The following is a 20,739-nucleotide window of genomic DNA, read 5'->3' on the forward strand; positions in this document are numbered from 1 at the left end:
GCATCCTGCATCTTTTCTTGTGCAGTGCCCAACATGCAGAAAATTAGGATACAATGTTTCTCTCTCTTGCTTGTTTTGTACGTAAAGAGATAAAGATGCATACGACCATTCAGAGATATATTGTTTTTTTTAACGAAATGGTCAGGAAATAAAACTGTTTCTGTTTAAGTTATTCATTATCAGTGTTTTCCGCTAAACAATCGCTCACCTACCGTTTAGCCTGGTGAAACAGCCATTTAAACGGGATAAACGATTGATTAAACAGAAACAGGTGTACCACCGTTTAGCGTTTAATGGTGTTTAAACTGAGCTAAATGACTATTTAGGGCCAGTTTGGTAGAGCTCCCCTTCCTAATTCTTAAGCTTTACTTCTTGATTCTCTGATGGAGTGATTCTTGTGGGGAGGAGGCTGGAGAGCAGGTGAGAAGTGATTCTAGTGGTGAACTGGTGATTGACGAGGAGCTGTGAAGAGCATTTTTTAGCTCCCAGTTTGTAGTGTAAATAGGAGAAGTGATTCTTGTCAGCTCCCCACCAGAATCCAGTTGCATTTTAACTATTTGGTAGGACTCCACAAAATCCGCTATATTGTTTTTGTTTAACGAACCATATCATTGTGAGATCAGATAATTTATGCCAGCATATTTCCTTTGGTCATGACATGGAAAAAATGTCATATATGTCTAAAATAGTGAAAATAAACTGCAATTTAAGTTTAAATTTCATCAGCAAATGGGTGAGTGGTCTCATCTCATGTTAGCACGAGCAAATAACTTGACGCTTGAAGTTAAAATGTCTACAGGCCCCAAAGTAAGATGGGAAAAGATGATAGATAGTTTAACAGCTATGGATGACAAGTTTACTTAGTTTCAGTTCAATAATGTTGATTTAGTTAGGTTACAAATAAGCCCTTGCAGAACTGGAACTCTTTGGTTAAGTTGTGATATTCACTCTTGTGTATTCCTTTTACTTGTTGCTTTTTTAGCTAAATACCTCAGTACATGTTACAACCATGAAGTCTTGTAAAGTTTTTAAGCCAAATCATCATTGGAAATACAGGATCTGCCTTTTTTGTAATTGCATATTGTTGTTCTTTGCAATTACAGTATTGAATATCGTTTTTCATTTGAATTGATGTGCAGAAAATGCTGCTAGTTGAGAGCAACAGTCAGATTAGCTGTCTACAAATCCTTGTGCTTTGTAGTTTCTATGACAGCAAAATATTTTGGAACTTGGAAGAGGATATGCTACTTTTGTATTAAGCAAACGAACCTTTACTTTGCTGCCAGAACGCTTTTTGACAACTTATCTAAAAATAATTTGAGTATGTGCCTTTCTTTGTCAGTGTGCTTGCACATATTCTAATAATTATTTGGGACCATATTTGCACATGGCTGTATTTGGTACTTTCTTCTCATATGGGAGGGGTAGGTTTTATATGTATTTTGTCAGGAACAAATTTTAGAACCCACTGAATTTGAAGCTCATTGGATAGGAACCTGATGAGCTGGCCTTGTAAATTTTAGAAAATTGTTGCTTTTTAAATCTGAAATGAAATTCGATGAGAGCAAAGCTACCAATGTAAACCTAAATAGTTATGGTGTATTTTTTGTGTTTTGTGATAGTAGACTATTGAAGATGCCAAAATCCCTTTCCGCACCACTTTGAGGTCCGCAGCATATCTTCGCTAAATGAATTTATAATGTCATTAATGGACTTACTGTTTTTGACTTAAAAATATAGCAGTCCATAGCTGTTTCCTGAACAAAATTATTAGTTGGCTTTGGCACACTCTCTTAACCTATGCATTAGGGCCAAGTACGCAAAAGACAATGTTTCTATCTACCCTATGCTTACTGTTTTCTTAGATCTGAAGGGATAACATTGTGAAGTACAAATCATCAAGCTTGCAATATTGTTGTAGCGCTATGGACAAGCTTGTTATTTGTCCCCAGCAATTATTCTAGGGATGGTTTTGTTTACTGGTTGTCCATTTGGTTATTGTGTTGTAAATTCCATGGTGGCCATTTCTATATGAGGGTTGAGTACTGCATATTGCCCTTCGTATATTGCAATATTCACAGCATTAATGAATCAACAATGTCTGTGTGTTTGCTGTTCAAATTTATGTTTAATGTAGCTTTTGATTGTGCTGATTAACTTGAAATCGCAATTTTGGATTGTTTGTATTGTATGTGGCTCTATGCATTGACTGTTGCATTGTTGTACCATGCCATCAAATTTATCTTTGAGAGCCTTATCTTAGGAAAAACTAAAGACGAACAATTTTGTAGAAAAGAAGATGATGCATTGATATCTGGGACTCCTTGATATTCCCCTGTTTTGCCATTTCTATTTTGTTGCGGGCTATTTTATCTTTTCTGTTGGGCTCATTTGCTATGCGGTAGAGATGTTGTCAGCAGTTAAGACAAAAAAAGTACCAAGGATTGGACTGCTTTGAGCAATACAACACAGATCCTCCAAATGGAAGTAGCCAAAGCTGTTTGTTTGTTTGCCATTGCTATTGATAGAACTTACAGCGCAAAACAAAACGACAATTGATTGGAGTTGTATGAATTGATTGTGACTTTTATAGCATATTTCTGCATTACCCTGACTTGTTAAAGTTCTCCATTAGATACTTGGAATTTATGCAGCCTTCGTGCAAAACAATGTCTCAGTGTATAGGATTATGTAGTTACTGATCTTTGACAGGGGGCTTGAAATTATAGATGTCTTAATGACTAGACCTACCTTGATTTTTTGCCCCCTGAAGGACCTGCCTTGATGATTTTTTTTGCAGCTTTGTTTCAAGATTGGCTGTATTTTAGCTTTGTTTCTAGATTTGCTGTATTCAGGAAAAAAAATGGCCTAGTATCAAATGATCAAAATCTACCTTTATGTTATGCGATGGTTAATTGGGACACTTTTAAGAAATTTATGAAATCAAGATAAGTAAGATATTCAATGTCATTTTTAATCATTCAACAAATAGTTATGATTTTACAAGCCCACTCTTCATATCTTCAGGTACATTCTCAAACCATCCTTGCTCCCTGTCAGGAATAAAAAGATGGATTGCTATTTATTATTTCTTTATTTGTATCTAGAGAATTGGATGAAAATGACGTCCACATTGGGAAACTTTGTCATGCACCAGATAGCCCTTTGCACGGTCCATTAGTTCACAATTCAAATACATGAATGGGATCCAATTGCTTGTCGATTAGGGAATCTTGAGGCGTTGTCGGAATTTGTGTTAGCACTTGGCAAAATAATGGTGCAGAGTTGGGTTTGCGTGTGGTGCTGGTTTACTCTGTCCAATCCAACAATAACAGACACATCACTAGTCCATTTGGTGCATGATGAGCGACGCATGGGTGAACCTGGTTGGTCCCCGGAGCTGCTGGGGCGTATATGACTCACGATCAGGTTGGTTTGAGCCTTGAAGCACAGGTAGCTTGCTTCAAGTTCTGTTTCCCTCAAGTTGCCATTGCGGTCCTGAACTGAACCTCAGGTGCAGGCATGCAGAATTGTCCATCTGCAAAATCAGTGGCAGGGATCCTCGCAGCCGGCAGGGACACGAAATAAATTAGATATCTTGGCCATTTTCATGCCCAGCTGGCAATCGACAAGGTAATGAACGCAGCAGTTGGACAGACTGAGTTAAGGCTCACTGTATTCATTATGCTTTGATATACTCTGAGCAGATCTTAGGGGGTGTTTGGTTTCCCGGACTAAATTTTAGTCCATGTCACATCAGACGTTTGGATGCTATTTAGGAGAACTAAATATAAGTTAATTATAAAACTCATTACACAGATTAGATCTTAGATAACTTGGTCAAGTTTGATGTCATCTAAGGCCTAAGGGCGTGTGGGACTGTGGAGTAGCTTCACAATGGAGTTGGAGTAGGAAAGGAGGTGTTTGGCTTGGAGATTAGCTCAAGCTCTAGGAATACGAGGTGTTTTGTGGGAATTGTCTATGGTGCTCTTACCTTATGCTTTTGCATGTATGCTATTTTGATGCACCTAAGCATTTATGCATTTGTAAATGATAATTGTCCCTTAAGATAGCATGAACTTTAGAGTATTTGAATCATTAGAATTTATTTTTCCATAAGGAATTCTTCTGGGATGCCATTCCTAACCGCACTTCCATAGGAAGATCAAACATGAGCTCGAACATGCAAATTTAGAGAACTCAGCTGCAGTTTCCCCTTTTCTTGGTCCACTCTCTCACACCATTCCTCCAAACCCTTTTGCGTTGTTTCCCTCAGACCACTCAGTCGCATCACCTCTACATATTGCATGCCCCTGTTATGAAATTCCCTATGCCATTTAACAACATGCCACGTTTATTTCTATTCTTTATTACGATGACATAAACCAGGAGGCTAGAGCGGAAAAAGAGCCGCTTCTCCTGATTCACTTCCAGTAAAGAATCACTTTTTACGTCCGTTTGGATCATTGGAATTGAATTCATTCTAATAATTATAATTTAGACATAGATTAATTAAGCTAATATAATTGTATATGAAATATATTTGTATATTTATTTTTAGGCATACAAGGGACATACTTATACGTTGCATTCCTATTGTAGGGAAGTAAGTTGAAGATTGTGCTATAAGTTAGAGAGTAGAATTATAGCATAGTGATCTATAGAATCCATTTTTATCTCCCACCCTATAAATTTGAAATAGGCTTATTTATGAGCTTGGAAAAGTTATGAAATGTCAAATTTCAAGCCAAATAGCCTAAATCATTAAGTAGATTTCAATTCCTCTAAAATAAAGAGATCCAAACGTCCCCTTAAGTTTATCATAGAGAATTACATAAAACCACTCCACTAAGATAATTATTTTCTAAGGAGAATCAGAAGCCAGAGGCAAGAGGAGACGAGGAGGTTTACCAAAACCCTCAGACCCTGAAGCTTGCTGTCTTTCATGGTACATGTCCTGTTCGCTTGGCTGATAAGCCATGGCTAAAAATACTGTTGACTGATTTATTATGAGAGAAAAATATTATTCGTTGGCTAAAAAGATTACGACTTATGAGTGAAACGAACGGGCGACAGTCCTGCAGACAAGCTAAAACACTCGCAGCGACCAAGGTCATGCCAAACGATCTTGCAAGTACGGTACGCCGTTGCCGTCGTAATCATGGCACCGGTCATGGACGGGTGTTTACTCGGTACAGGTTCCTGTCCAATCAACAGGTTAACATGCCTGCCTCTGCCTGGGAACATGTTTGTAATTGGATCTTGTGGAGTTGAGCTTCATGTTTGATGGTGGATGTGTACGTACATCGGTATCAATATGGGCATCACGGGTTGCCGTTGCGGCATCATAACTGGGGAATGTACCGGATTTGAGGTAGAGGGGGAGGAACGTGACTTCCGACGGTCGTTATCGTTGGGGGTTGATCAATTCCATCATAAATTCCAGCCTACAATGTGTGTTTGCTGGTGGGTTTTCAGTAGACTAAACTATGAACTGGATTGAAAATTAATAGGGTATACATGGGCTACCGAGGTCATGACTAGGGTCACGCCCCACCAGAAAACGGAGATTTTATAAGAGAGGCAATTTTTCGTGGGAGTTAAAAATACACTCCCATAAAATTAATCTTTTTCAGGAGGATGATGTAAATCGCACCATAGAAAATGTTTTCATGAGGGTGCTTTGCAAACCGCCTCGAAAATTTGTTATTTTGTGAAGGTGTTGCGCAAACCACCATAAAAAATCGTATTAGCACGAGGGTTATCATAAACTCTCGTGAAAATAGTAGTTCTCGCCGAGAAATATGTATTGCAAACACCACTATTATAAGTTTTTGGTAGGCTAAGTTCACGTTCGTGCCTACAAAACCATAGGCCACGCGATTTGTTTGGCGTTGGTGCCAAGGAATAGAATGACCCACACTTTTTTTTTTTCTGTTGGCCCATCATACAACATAGTCTGACCCGAACACAAAGCCAAAAAGTCAACTTCAAACCATATCTCCCGCCGCCCCTGCCTCTTCATCCGCCACCCTAGTGATGGCCCTAGTGGCCCTAGGCCTAGGTTCACATCTGATTATCAAACACCACCCTAGTGATGGCCCTAGTGGCCCTAGGCCTAGGTTCACATCTGATTATCAAACACATCCTTTTACCTTGTATCAAGTGGAACATGCTTCTTCACTGTTGCAGCTGAAGAGTAGTTAGAAATGTGGTAGTGTTAAGTTATATTAGATTGGTGTGACTTATCTTTAATAAGTATGAAGCCAGATATATCTTTCCATTATCTTTTTTTTTAAAAGATTTCCCTAGTATGGTGCATCAGAATTAATGAAGAAAATTGACGATATATTAATGGAAAAAGTCTACTTAACCCCCACCTTTCATACATGGTCTACTTCACCCCCAACTATGAAACCGTCTGTTTTACCCCCTGAATTTTCTAAAACCGTCTATTTTACCCCCGGGCGGTTTTTTGACAGCGGGGTTGCTACAGTGACAGTGGGTTTGCTACAGTGGCGGTGGGTTTGCTACAGTTATGGTGGGTTTGAATTTTCTTTTTTTTTTAATTTTCGGTGAATCTTTGAAAAATCACAGTAAATCATAGAAAAAATCATAAAATAAAAAATCTAATTTTGTTGGATTCCACATGAGTAGATCTACATAGTGAATATATAATACGGTATGCTTTAGTACAAAAATTTTACTGTAGCCTTAGATTAATTGGAAAATCTAATTTTGTCTGTAACTAATTGGAATAATTCATAGCTGCAGCTTCTATGGTCCAATTGTGGTGAAATTTTTATGGTACGCTAATTATTGTATGCTTGAACTATAGTAAAAATTTCGTACTCATTGGACTATGTATAACTTAGTTATAGATAAATTCTAATTAATTACAGACAAAATTAGATTTTCTAATTAATCTAAAGCTACAAAAAAAATTTGTACTAAAGCATACCGTATTATATATTCACTGTGTAGATCTACTCATGTGGAGTCCAATAAAATTAGATTTTTCTATGATTTACTATGATTTTTAAAAATTCACCGAAAATAAATTAAAAAAAGAAAGTTCAAAACCACTGGCACTGTAGCAACCCACTGTTGCTGTAGCAGACCCGCTGTTACTGTAGCAAAACAGCCGCTGAAAACCGCTCAGGGGGTAAAATAGACGGTTTTAGAAAGTTCAGGGAGTAAAACAGACGGTTTCATAGTTGGGGGGTGAAGTAGACCAAGTATGAAATGTGGGGGGTGAAGTAGACTTTTTCCATATATTAATCCTAGTGAAGTTTGACTACGTGTTATTTGGCTCCCATGGCCGTCGTCGTCTCTTGTGGCAGGATGCAAGCAGGCTAGCTCCGATGCCTCGCATCAGCTCCCATGGCCATCACATCACCACTACGAAGCTGGCCTCTGGCCATGTCTTTTTGAACTTGGCAGGGAGGTGTATTATTATTTTGTTCCTGTTCACGTATGGTCATGCCACAAGTTAGTCGCGTCGTCATAGTTATTTAGATATGTTTTGATTTACACTTCTATTATAGCACACCAAACCTTTTTAGCCATATATGTCTTATATATCATAGAGTTATTTTGATAGCAAACTTTATGCTCGATTTGCTGGCCACACCTTTTTTGACTACCACATTTTGTCTAACTTTAGTTGTGACAAAATGAAGTATCAACCAAATATGTCGTAAATCCCATCTAGGATCATAGTCCTAACCAGCATAGAGAAAACCATAATATTAAATTTGAAGCCCGCCTTGACCTATGAGAAGTTGCTAGGGCTCAATTGAATTAATTAGGTAGAGATAAAAGGAGGGAAAAGTAAAATATAAACGACAAGCTTGGCCATCCAGAGGAGCCAATTCGGTTTGCTCATGGAAGCAAGATAAAGCTAGCCCACACATCGCAAGGCAAGGCATCTAAACACACACACATTAAGCAATAGTGTATCCTTGCTCAGTTAAGCAACCTCACTCAATTAAGCAATATAGCCCTTGTTTAGTTCCACCCCAAAATCCAAAAAGTTGCTACAGTACCTGCGTACCCAGTGCAGAGAGCTCCCGCTCCGTGCGGGGTTTAGGGAAGGGTGTCAGTGGCAAGCCTTACCATCGCCTGTGCAATGCGAGGAGACCGCGACTCGAACCCGGGACCTTCCGGTCACAGGCGGTAAGACTCTACCGCTTGCACCAGGCCCGCCCTTCTTACTGATCTTTGACAGGGGGCTTGAAATTATAGATGTCTTAATGACTAGACCTACCTTGATTTTTTGCCCCCTGAAGGACCTGCCTTGATGATTTTTTTTGCAGCTTTGTTTCAAGATTTGCTGTATTTTAGCTTTGTTTCTAGATTTGCTGTATCCAGGAAAAAAATGGCCTAGTATCAAATGATCAAAATCTACCTTTATGTTATGCGATGGTTAATTGGGACACTTTTAAGAAATTTATGAAATCAAGATAAGTAAGATATTCAATGTCATTTTTAATCATTCAACAAATAGTTATGATTTTACAAGCCCACTCTTCATATCTTCAGGTACATTCTCAAACCATCCTTGCTCCCTGTCAGGAATAAAAAGATGGATTGCTATTTATTATTTCTTTATTTGTATCTAGAGAATTGGATGAAAATGACGTCCACATTGGGAAACTTTGTCATGCACCAGATAGCCCTTTGCACGGTCCATTAGTTCACAATTCAAATACATGAATGGGATCCAATTGCTTGTCGATTAGGGAATCTTGAGGCGTTGTCGGAATTTGTGTTAGCACTTGGCAAAATAATGGTGCAGAGTTGGGTTTGCGTGTGGTGCTGGTTTACTCTGTCCAATCCAACAATAACAGACACATCACTAGTCCATTTGGTGCATGATGAGCGACGCATGGTGAACCTGGTTGGTCCCCGGAGCTGCTGGGGCGTATATGACTCACGATCAGGTTGGTTTGAGCCTTGAAGCACAGGTAGCTTGCTTCAAGTTCTGTTTCCCTCAAGTTGCCATTGCGGTCCTGAACTGAACCTCAGGTGCAGGCATGCAGAATTGTCCATCTGCAAAATCAGTGGCAGGGATCCTCGCAGCAGGCAGGGACACGAAATAAATTAGATATCTTGGCCATTTTCATGCCCAGCTGGCAATCGACAAGGTAATGAACGCAGCAGTTGGACAGACTGAGTTAAGGCTCACTGTATTCATTATGCTTTGATATACTCTGAGCAGATCTTAGATAACTTGGTCAAGTTTGATGTCATCTAAGGCCTAAGGGCGTGTGGGACTGTGGAGTAGCTTCACAATGGAGTTGGAGTAGGAAAGGAGGTGTTTGGCTTGGAGATTAGCTCAAGCTCTAGGAATACGAGGTGTTTTGTGGGAATTGTCTATGGTGCTCTTACCTTATGCTTTTGCATGTATGCTATTTTGATGCACCTAAGCATTTATGCATTTGTAAATGATAAGTGTCCCTTAAGATAGCATGAACTTTAGAGTATTTGAATCATTAGAATTTATTTTTCCATAAGGAATTCTTCTGGGATGCCATTCCTAACCGCACTTCCATAGGAAGATCAAACATGAGCTCGAACATGCAAATTTAGAGAACTCAGCTGCAGTTTCCCCTTTTCTTGGTCCACTCTCTCACACCATTCCTCCAAACCCTTTTGCGTTGTTTCCCTCAGACCACTCAGTCGCATCACCTCTACATATTGCATGCCCCTGTTATGAAATTCCCTATGCCATTTAACAACATGCCACGTTTATTTCTATTCTTTATTACGATGACATAAACCAGGAGGCTAGAGCTGAAAAGAGCCGCTTCTCCTCATTCACTTCCAGTAAAGAATCACTTTTTACCCCGTTTGGATCATTGGAATTGAATTCATTCTAATAATTATAATTTAGACATAGATTAATTAAGCTAATATAATTATATATTTATTTTTAGGCACACAAGGGATATACTTATATATTGCATTTCTATTGTAGGGAAGTAAGTTGAAGATTGTGCTATAAGTTAGAGAGTAGAATTATAGCATAGTGGTCTATAGAATTCATTTTCATCTCCCACCCTATGAATTTGAAATAGGCTTATTTATGAACTTGGAAAAGTTATGAAATATCAAATTTCAAGCCAAATAGCCTAATCCATTAAGTAGATTTCAATTCCTCTAAAATAAAGAGATCCAAACGTCCCCTTAAGTTTATCATAGAGAATTACATAAAACCACTCCACTAAGATAATTATTTTCTAAGGAGAATCAGAAGCGAGAAGCAAGAGGAGACGAGGAGGTTTACCAAAACCCTCGGACTCTTACATGTCCTGTTCGCTTGGCTGATAAGTCATGGCTGAAAGTACTATTGACTGATTTATTGTGAGAGAAAAATATTATTCGTTGGCTAAAAAAGTACGACTTATGAGTGAAACGAACGGGGCGACAGTCCTGCAGACAAGCTAAAACACTCGCAGCGACCAAGGTCATGCCAAACGATCTTGCAAGTACGGTACGCCGTTGCCGTCGTAATCATGGCACCGGTCCTGGACGGGTGTTTACTCGGTACAGGTTCCTGTCCAATCAACAGGTTAACATGCCTGCCTCTGCCTGGGAACATGTTTGTAATTGGATCTTGTGGAGTTGAGCTTCATGTTTGATGGTGGATGTGTACGTACATCGGTATCAATATGGGCATCACGGGTTGCCGTTGCGGCATCATAACTGGGGAATGTACCGGATTTGAGGTAGAGGGGGAGGAACGTGACTTCCGACGGTCGTTATCGTTGGGGGTTGATCAATTCCATCATAAATTCCACCTACAATGTGTGTTTGCTGGTGGGTTTTCAGTAGACTAAACTATGAACTGGATTGAAAATTAATAGGGTATACATGGGCTACCGAGGTCATGACTAGGGCCACGCCCTACCAGAAAAAACGGAGATTTTATAAGAGAGGCAATTTTTCGTGGGAGTTAAAAATCCACTCCCATAAAATTAATCTTTTTCAGGAGGATGATGTAAATCGCACCATAGAAAATGTTTTCACGAGGGTGCTTTGCAAACCGCCTCGAAAATTTGTTATTTCGTGAAGGTGTTGCGCAAACCACCATAAAAAATCGTATTAGCATGAGGGTTATCATAAACTCTCGTGAAAATAGTAGTTCTCGCCAGGAAATATGTATTGCAAACACCACTATTATAAGTTTTTGGTAGGCTAAGTTCATGTTCGTGCCTACAAAACCATAGGCCACGCGCTTTGTTTGGCGTTGGTGCAAGGAGTAGAATGGCCCACACTTTTTTTTTCTGTTGGCCCATCATACAACATAGTCCGACCCGAACACAAAGCCAAAAAGTCAACTTCAAACCATGCAGCCTGTTCGTTTGGCTGTGGCTTGTCGTAAACGATCATAAATTTTCAGCCGGAATAGTATTTTTTCTCTCACACAAACCAGCCAGCAGTACTTCTTCACGAACCAGCAACGATACGAACCAGCCAACCAAATAGGCTGATGTCTCCCGTCGCCCCTGCCTCTTCATCCGCCACCCTAGTGATGGCCCTAGGCCTAGGTTCACATCAGATTATCAAACACATCCTTTTACCTTGTATCAAGTGGAACATACTTCTTCACTGTTGCAGCTGAAGAGTAGTTAGAAATGTGGTAGTGTTAAGTTATATTGGATTGGTGTGACTTATCTTTAATAAATATGAAGCCAGATATATCTTTCCATTATCTTTTTTTTAAAAAGATTTCCCTAGTATGGTGCACCAGAATTAATGAAGAAAACTGACGATATATTAATCCTAGTGAAGTTTGACTACGTGTTATTTGGCTCCCATGGCCGTCGTCGTCTCTTGTGGCAGGATGCAAGCAGGCTAGCTCCGATGCTTCGCATCAGCTCCCATGGCCATCACATCACCACTACGAAGCTGGCCTCTGGCCATGTCTTTTTGAACTTGGTAGGGAGGTGTACTATTATTTTGTTCCTGTTCACGTATGGTCATGCCACAAGTTAGTCGCGTCGTCATAGTTATCTATAAAAGACTATAAATTTGAGGGGTGGTCACATCGGCTTCCACTGTTTCATCCCATCCTCCGACAGGACTCATTTTACTGTAGATTAACAGTACCGGGCGCGCTATTGTTTATCCGACCTGATAAGAAGGTTTTTTTTTCTGTTTATCCAACCCGATAAGAAGTTTTTTTTACCCGAAAAAAAGTAACAGTGCCATCCCAATAAAAAAAATCTATTTTTTTTCCACCTCCTTCCCACGCGAAGCGTGGGCACCCACGCTAGTTTAGATATGTTTTGATTGACACTTCTATTATAGCACACCAAACCTTTTTAGCCATATATGTCTTATATATCATAGAGTTATTTTGATAGCAAACTTTATGCTCGATTTGCTGGCCACACCTTTTTTGACTACCACATTTTGTCTAACTTTAGTTGTGACAAAATGAAGTATCAACCAAATATGTCGTAAATCCCATCTAGGATCATAGTCCTAACCAGCATAGAGAAAACCATAATATTAAATTTGAAGCCCGCCTTGACCTATGAGAAGTTGCTAGAGCTCAATTGAATTAATTAGGTAGAGATAAAAGGAGGGAAAAGTAAAATATAAACGACAAGCTTGGCCATCCAGAGGAGCCAATTCGGTTTGCTCATGGAAGCAAGATAAAGCTAGCCCACACATCGCAAGGCAAGGCATCTAAACACACACACACACACACACATGTATGCTCTGTATCCTTGCTCAGTTAAGCAACCTCACTCAATTAAGCAATATAGTGTCAAGCGAAGCAACTAAGGACATGCTTGCTTTTTCTCACCATGTTGCTTTGCTTGGCAAGGCTAGCAGAGGCGAACTAAATCGGCTCGCTCGAGTGAGTGAGCAGGGAGGAATCTCGAAAGCACGAATAATGAAGCGAGACGAGCTGCGGCGAGGAATCTACCTGAGGTCGTGTTTGGGACTGCAGCTTGACCACCACGCGGTACGGAGGAAAGAATCATGGATTCTCGCGAGGCGTTTGGCGGGATTTTCTTAATTATCGTGGTAGAGCGGCCGAATATCTGATTTTAAGCTGTCCAAACACGCACCTAATCAGCTCCGAAGCAGGTCAGGTTGTGTGACCGAAAAGCATTGACTTTCTGGTGAGCAGAGGTCATGTGTGTTACCATTGGATCTCCGATCTCGCATGCGCGACAGCAGCGCCTGTGGGCGGGCGGGACCCGATACGAGTCCGTGGCTGCTGTGCCGTGGGGCTTTGCTTTGTTTGCGTTACGGGTGGCAGCCCGCTCACAGTTCGCACGCAGCTCGCTAGGGGACAAGAAGAGGCCGTTCTTCGCCGGCCAATGAGATGGAGCGGGGCAAAGAATTTTGAGAGAGAGAGAGAGGCCGGCCTGTCTCTCCCGTCTCTCTTCCTTCCTCCTCTGCTCATTTGGCATTTGCCCTGCTCTCCAAACATCAACTAATTTTGCCGCCCCATCACCAATCCGCTCCCAGCGCAGTCTCTCCCCCTCCCCCCCGCGCATCTTTAAAAGGGCCACCTCCAGAGGCCACCATAGTTGGCCACCCACCTCTCCCTTCTCCTCCGTCTCTCTCTTTCTCTCTCTACGCACGCGCCATATAATGGCGAAGCCTCGCAAGAACAGCGCCGCCGCCGCCAACAACAACAACACCGGCAGCAACGCCGCCGGAGACGTCGCGCCGCGCGCGAAGCCGAAGCGCACGCGGAAGAGCGTGCCCCGGGAGTCCCCCACGCAGCGCAGCTCCGTCTACCGCGGCGTCACACGGTTTGTATTGTATAGCCATGGCCAGCCAGCCAGCAGCTAGCTGCCGAAACGAGCGAGTCGTCGGCCACTGATCAGAGCGAGCTCACTCACTCGGTCGGCCTGCTGCTTCTCGTTAATTCTCCGAACGAATTCAATTGAATCGCTGGCGTGCGTACGTGCTGCAGGCACCGGTGGACGGGGAGGTTCGAGGCTCACCTGTGGGACAAGAACAGCTGGAGCGAGTCCCAGAACAAGAAGGGCAAGCAAGGTCAGTATAGCTAATCGTCACCCTTTCTCTGCTGGGCTGCATATGCGACGGGTCCCCGGGCAGAGGATCACGATGCTCTGTCCGATCCTACTCGCAAGCTAAGAAGGCATAATTAAAACGCTGAGGTTAATTTACTATAGCATAGTGGTAGTAGCAGTAGCTTGTACTAGTAACAATATTAAATATATTAACAGGGTCTTAGCTGACCCTTGTCAGTAAGAACCATAGTTAATTGCCCCCATGGCTATTTGATTACAGTATACTAGTAATAAGTGATTGATTCGGAAGAGGAGGATCGATGCGATGCTGACCATCTTGTTCTTGCTGCTCTCTTTTGTTGTTGGCGCATGCAGTTTACCTCGGTGAGTGAGGCTCTCCAGGCACGGCCTTGGCATGACATGCATGAGAGAGAGAGAGAGGAGGAGCTCCCACTCCACTGTCCTCTCTCTCTCTCATCAGAAAAAAAAAAAATTCGCTGGTACTAGTATGCACAGTATCAATGGCGTGGCGTGTTGCTCATCATCGTCTCCCTCCCTGGACATGTCGATCCATGCAGGCGCGTACGACGACGAGGAGGCAGCGGCGCGGGCGTATGACTTGGCGGCATTGAAGTACTGGGGCCCCGACACCATCCTCAACTTCCCGGTCGGTACCGCCAAAATTCACTCCTCCATTCATCACTCATTCTCTCATTCACCCCACCACACACGGTTACTTTTACTTCCCTCGCTCACCGATTCTCTGCCGTCTCATGAGGGCATTTCCTGCTGCAAATTTTTAATTCGGTCATGGGCGTGCGTCTGGATCAGTCAACTCGTGCAAAACCTGCGTTGTGTTTGTTTCTGCAAACTTTAGAATTTGGTAGCTCTGCAGAGTGCAGAGAGATTCAGAGTTTACAGTACAGATTCTTTTTGCAGCTATCCGCAAATATGTGTATCATTTTTCTTTTCTTTTTGCACACCACGCACGCACATGTTGCACCTGCATGAGGTAGTTGAATTTTCTTTTCTCCTTCCGGGCTTACTTAACTTGTAAATAAATAATTGTTATTTTGCAGGCGTCTGCATATGAAGGAGAGGTGAAAGGAATGGAGGGGCAGTCCAGGGAAGAGTATATTGGATCCTTGAGGAGGTAACTGGCTCTTTAATTTCACAAAAAAAAAAAGAACAGTGGCGATTTTTTTATTAAATGAAATATTATAATTCCATGGAAATTTTTGAACAAGACCGAATCACACCCATGCTTGACGAAATAATCAGGTCCATGAAATTTATCCACAGGAAAAGCAGTGGGTTCTCCAGAGGTGTCTCCAAATACCGAGGTGTCGCGAGGTATAGCGTCTTATTTGTGCCTTTCAACATTTTTTGACTTTTGTGAAGAGGAGACCTAAACTATGTGGCTGGACTGGAGAAAGATTGGTTTAGATAGCATGAGCTCTTGTTTATTTACTGTATATGTATATGTCAATCTTTGCAGACATCACCACAACGGGAGATGGGAGGCGAGGATCGGTCGCGTTTTCGGAAACAAGTATCTCTACCTCGGGACTTACGGTAACTTCTGTGCCTTGTAAAAATACTAATAGTAATTTCTCTTCCTGAAAATACCGCAAAAGTTAACCGCGAATCCATGATAGCCTTATTTTTTTGTGGAGGGGAAATGATAGCCTTATTATTATAAAAACAGTGGGAGAACTACATTAGTTTGTGCTATAAATTGTGCTTCCGTACGTGGAGTATGTCTGAACTCTGAAAGCCAAATTAAGTAGTGATAAAGTGCAAGTCGTTCGCGTGCAGAGCTACACTGGTACAGTATGAGTGGCCCCTAGTGACGACGAATGTGCCCTCACATCGACCGGCTACGAATTCTTGCATCCACTGAGCCCGGTTCGGTCGAGCTACTTTTCAGCCATGAAATAATATTTTCTTCCATAATATTTCAGCATAAGCTAAATTTCAGCTGTAATGGCTCACTTAGCCATTTACTCTTACTAGTATGTCTTATGCATAACATGTTAAAAAATAAGAACATAGAGATACCCTCTTCAGAAGAAACTGTTACTCCTACCTTGTCCCGGCAATTTAAATATGAAATAATACTAGGGTAGTACTACGGTGTAGTACTCCAGTAATAACTACTTAGTCCATGATCACGAAGCTTGGGAATGGTCTACTAGATGGAACTGGAAGCAGTTAGGGCGAGCGGCAGTGGCTGATGCAGGAGGCGATTGCCATTTGGCCAATTGGGTCACTGGCAGGCAGCAACTTGAATTCCGGTTAGTTGGGGGCGTTAGATGGAGTGACCTCAGTGACAGTGAGGTCAGGTCGACCCGGCCAGGGCCAGCAGCAGCCGCACCAACTTCCAACGGTCCCCCCTGCACTGCTGCTGCGCCTACAACATCCATTACCACGGGGATTAGCGCAATTAATACTCATAAATAAAGAATAAAGAGGAGACGCAGTACACTCTCATCCGGCTCCGGTAGAGGAAGGATGCAGTGAACACGATGGGTGTGTGCTTCAACTGTCGCTGGCACACCGCACGAATGCAGTTGCCGAATCCTCTGCAGAAACCCTCGGACACGTCGTGTTCAGGATAGCCACTTTTTGGTTGGAACGAGGGAATTTTATAGCAATTTTACCATAATTTCAAATAAGATTGTTCAGTTCGTATGGAAAAAAATATATATGTACATGTCAAATTCCTGCGAAAAATCGCGTCTTTTGGCGCTGATCGATCACCTGTTGCGTGGACCCTTTTGTTGTGCACGACCGCAGCGACGCAGGAGGAGGCGGCGATGGCGTACGACATGGCGGCGATCGAGTACCGGGGCCTGAACGCCGTCACCAACTTCGACCTCAGCCGCTACATCAAGTGGCTCCGCCCGGGCGCCGCCGGCGGGATGGCCGCGGCGGCGGCGGCGCAGAAGCTGCTGCTGCCGCCGGCGGACACCGCCACCGACGGCGGCGCCGCCGCGTTCCACCACGACCACCACGGCCAGGGCGCCGAGCCGTTCCCGCTGCCGCCGCGGACGTCGCTGGGCCACACGCCCACGACGTCGGCGCTCAGCCTGCTGCTGCAGTCGCCCAAGTTCAAGGAGATGATCCAGCAGACGTCTGCCGCCGAGAGCGGCACCACCACCACGTCGTCGTCCTCGTCGCCGCCGCGCACGCCGCGGCGGTCGCCATCGCCGCCGCAGCCGCCAGTGCAGGCGGCGGCCAGGGACGCCTCGCCGCATCAGCGCGGCTTCCCCGAGGACATACAGACGTTCTTCGGCTGCGAGGACACCGCGGGCGTCGACGTGGAGGCCCTGTTCTTTGGCGACCTCGCCGAGTACGCGTCGCCGGCGTTCCACTTCGAGCTGGACTTGTAGCTCATCATCACACGCCATTACACGTTAATCACTTTGTAAACCCTCTGTTTTTTTTTTGTCGATAGGAGAATGAGAGCTCTCACAACATAAGAACCAACCAAGAAATGGTGAGTTGGTGACACACGAACAAGAAGAGAGGCAGTAGAACAGGCAGACGACGCCGAGTCTGTTGAGAGATTTATTTATTTACAGTGGTAACTAGTGAGATTTACTGAACGGTTAAGATTGTATTATTATTTTTTTCACCTTGGTAACCTGAGGTAGAGCGTGTGTGTGTGTGAGTGAGCGAGCAAGGGTTATTTATTTAATTTGTTTTTCGTTCCTGAATTCTGACAAAGGAAAACAGCAACCATATACATTATATATATATATATATATATATATATATATATATATATATATATATATATATATTCATAAACAAACCTGAGAATTTCTTTTTCCTGAAACAAAGTGCAGTGCAGCATGTTCTCATCTCATATCTGCAATATTTGCATTGGTTAACATGGATGGTCCATTGGTCCTGACCCCCGACTCCTGTCTCCGAGCAATCCTGTCAGCTAGGGCAGTCCCAATGAAATTCAAACTAGTAGTTTCTATAACATAGGATACCACATAAAAAAAAAGTACTACTTTTCAATCCATAATTTCTATGAGTAATAACTATTTTCTCTTTCTCTCTCCCAACTCTATCTTTTCCTTCAATGGGAGTGCGACACGAGCTTCTTATAAACTGGTGGTTTCTCCCCAATGGCGATTTCATGTTTTTTTTAGTGCATTGGGTTAAGAGTAGACCTGGTTTCTTTGCTCTCTTTCTTCATTAATTACGTTGCCACATCAGCGTTTTACCTACGTGATAAGTCATTTAATGAGAATAGAAACCATCATCAATACACCATTGTGGCTGTGCTAGTAGGCTGGTTTCTGAAACCCTGCCTCAGCATTCGATCTCTGAAGATTTACAGCCACTCATCGAAGTTACAGCTTATACGTAGTACAGAGCAGCCACAGGTACTCCTACGCGGCTGCAATCTGAGGGAGTGCTTTACAATGCCTGCTGGCTGGAACTGAGAGACATGTGGCTGGAAATGGAATAGTCACTCACAGCAACGTCACTGCTTCACTGGCTCGGTCCGGAGCAGGGAGCACTTTTCGCCGGCGTCTTGCTGGCAGATGCCACCGTGGGGCAGCGGCATCTGCAGCTCAGTCTCGGTGCAGTAGCCACTCATTCTTGACGATGACGACGATGCGTCGGCTGGCCGCTGGCCGTCGGGCGAGCGCGGTTCACGGCCGGCGGCACCGCCGGGATCAGGCAGGCCGCAGGCGGCAGGCCGGCAGCAGCCGTGCAGTGCCCACGGTGAGGCGTGGTTTGGTTTTTGGCTGCTGCTTCTTCGTTGAAACCAATGTGCTGTGCTGTCATGAAACGGGAAGCCGTGCGCTCGCCGCTCGCGAAGTTCGGCCTGCCTTGGCGGCGACGAACGGTGCCCAGGGTCCAGGGAGGAGATCTTTGTGACTACCGTCCTTTTGTCAGTAGCTGCTGTTACGGCAGACGCACCCGTTGGACTTAACACGCTTTAAGGATTCAGTGGCGTTATTATTGCCTAAATAAAAGGATTCTCTGGCTTTGTCTCTAAGTACACTCCTTGCTTTGGCCATATCGGGGTGCCAAGAAAATTCCTCATTTGTCGTCCCATTCAAAGGAAAAAAAAAAGAGAACATATTTTGTCTTTGCCAATGTCGCCATGGCGGAGGATGCAAAGAAATGTGAACTTTGCTATGCTACTCAATAACCGTAAACCGTTCGTTTAATTAGATCAGACAGTTAGAAATTCCTACCCTCGCCATTTGTTTTAGAGCAACTCCAAACGAACTCATAAATTTTGGCCTCCTATCCTCTTCGCAAAAAAAAAATGACATTATGAAAGCTCCTCATTCAAATTACAACCTTCGTTTTTCAATGTGCTCCAACCAAGCTCTCACTTCAGCCTCCTTATATAATATTCCAGTCACCTATATTTTATACATATATTGTGACTACCAAATTTACCATTTTATTTTAACGACGGTTTTAAATTAGTATTCTTAGAATGGCTTTAATTTCTAACAGCTATTTTAACGACTGCAAATATAAATCGAATTGAATTAACAAATCACATGACAAGCCAGTTAATTAAAATAACAAATTTGATTAAATAATCAACGTACCAGGTGCCATCGTGTTCATCCTCTCTCTCTCACCACTCAGGCTAGGCACTTTTAAGCTGAAAACCGCACCACACCGAACCGACCGAACCGAAATGTCGGTTTTTTCGGTTTTGGCTTCGATTTTGGTACCTGGGATGTTCAGTTGTTGGCTTCGGCTTCGGTTTCGCTGGTCAACGGAACCGAGAAGCCGAGAAACCGAGCAAACACACAGTAGTCCCGTGGGTGTTTTGTAAACCGGACTAATAAATTTATACGATTACCGCACTGCTCTAGAAAGACGATGGTAGCATCCAAAAAACACGATGATTTATACTGGTTCAGGCCCGAAGTCCTACGTCTAGTCTCTGAGATGATCGAGTTCGTGTTCCTCGCTTGAATGCTCTGAAGTTCTTACAATGGGGTGCAAGAATGGTGGAAGAGGTTGGAGATCTAGAGCTAGGAGATGGTCTGCCTGAAGGGAAGCTCCAGGAGCCCTGCTACGATGGAGAATGAGTAAAATGGTAGAGGATGTCTGAAGATGGTGCCATGACTGCCCTTATATAGAGTTCGTGGCTAGGACGTGTACAGAGAAGGAGGTTCTCCCAACCGAAGGGTCGTGAGCCTGAGGAAGGTCCTAGCTAACTTAGCTCGCAAGCACGCCGTCTTGTAGTCCACGTCCAGACATGGTTGTCATCATGGTCCTATGGCCACATCATGGCATGGTGTGGCGTGGTGCTACTGTGCTGGCCGTGGCAGCACTATAGGCACGGTGGAGGTTCGCCAGTCGTCCTGTGCGATGTGGTCTCCGCCATGGTCTTCGTCATTGCCTCCTGGTTTCCTGAAGCGTCGTACAGGAGTTGGTAGCCGCTCTCAGGACGTCGGTCGCCTTGTTGGCCGAAGGAGCTAAGGGCCATGCCCTCGATTGTTGGGGTCATGGCTTCCACCGGTCTAGATGGCCTCTAAGTCAAGGCCTTCGTCGTGGATCCCATCCCATAGTGGGTAGAATCGTACATGCGTCTTGTCGGGCCATATTTGGCCGATGGTTATCGTCCCAGTCATCACCGCCTTGGGTGATGTTGTCTTGTCTGAGCTATGTGGTGCAGGGATGACGCCTGATCGGACCGAGGTGACCACTGTCCCCTCGGTCC

General features: G+C 43.4%; 1 protein-coding gene across 2 annotated transcripts; it reads left to right on the forward strand.

Moving 5' to 3' along the window:
* The first annotated feature begins 13,357 nt into the window (after window positions 1-13,357).
* LOC136551810 (AP2-like ethylene-responsive transcription factor At1g16060) lies at window positions 13,358-17,745 on the forward strand. Of its 2 annotated transcripts, XM_066543348.1 has the most exons (8): window positions 13,358-13,787; window positions 13,952-14,034; window positions 14,388-14,396; window positions 14,591-14,679; window positions 15,092-15,165; window positions 15,315-15,365; window positions 15,511-15,587; window positions 16,812-17,745. In XM_066543348.1, exons 1-8 carry the CDS (start codon window positions 13,624-13,626, stop codon window positions 17,405-17,407), a joined length of 1,143 nt encoding a protein of 380 aa, XP_066399445.1. In that variant the 5' UTR covers window positions 13,358-13,623; the 3' UTR covers window positions 17,408-17,745. The 2 variants fall into 2 exon arrangements, with proteins under 2 accessions (XP_066399445.1, XP_066399446.1); XM_066543349.1 differs by lacking the exon at window positions 14,388-14,396.
* Window positions 17,746-20,739: the final 2,994 nt, after the last annotated feature.

Source organism: Miscanthus floridulus, chromosome 4 (assembly GCF_019320115.1).
Source record: "Miscanthus floridulus cultivar M001 chromosome 4, ASM1932011v1, whole genome shotgun sequence".
Classification (NCBI taxonomy): domain Eukaryota; kingdom Viridiplantae; phylum Streptophyta; class Magnoliopsida; order Poales; family Poaceae; genus Miscanthus; species Miscanthus floridulus.

Coding starts and splice junctions, on each gene's coding strand:
- LOC136551810 (XM_066543348.1), top strand. CDS start 13,624: ATGGCGAAGCCTCGCAAGAACAGCGCCGCCGCCGCCAACAACAACAAC. Junction 13,788..13,951: donor GTCTACCGCGGCGTCACACG/GTTTGTATTGTA, acceptor TACGTGCTGCAG/GCACCGGTGGACGGGGAGGT. Junction 15,366..15,510: donor AAATACCGAGGTGTCGCGAG/GTATAGCGTCTT, acceptor CAATCTTTGCAG/ACATCACCACAACGGGAGAT.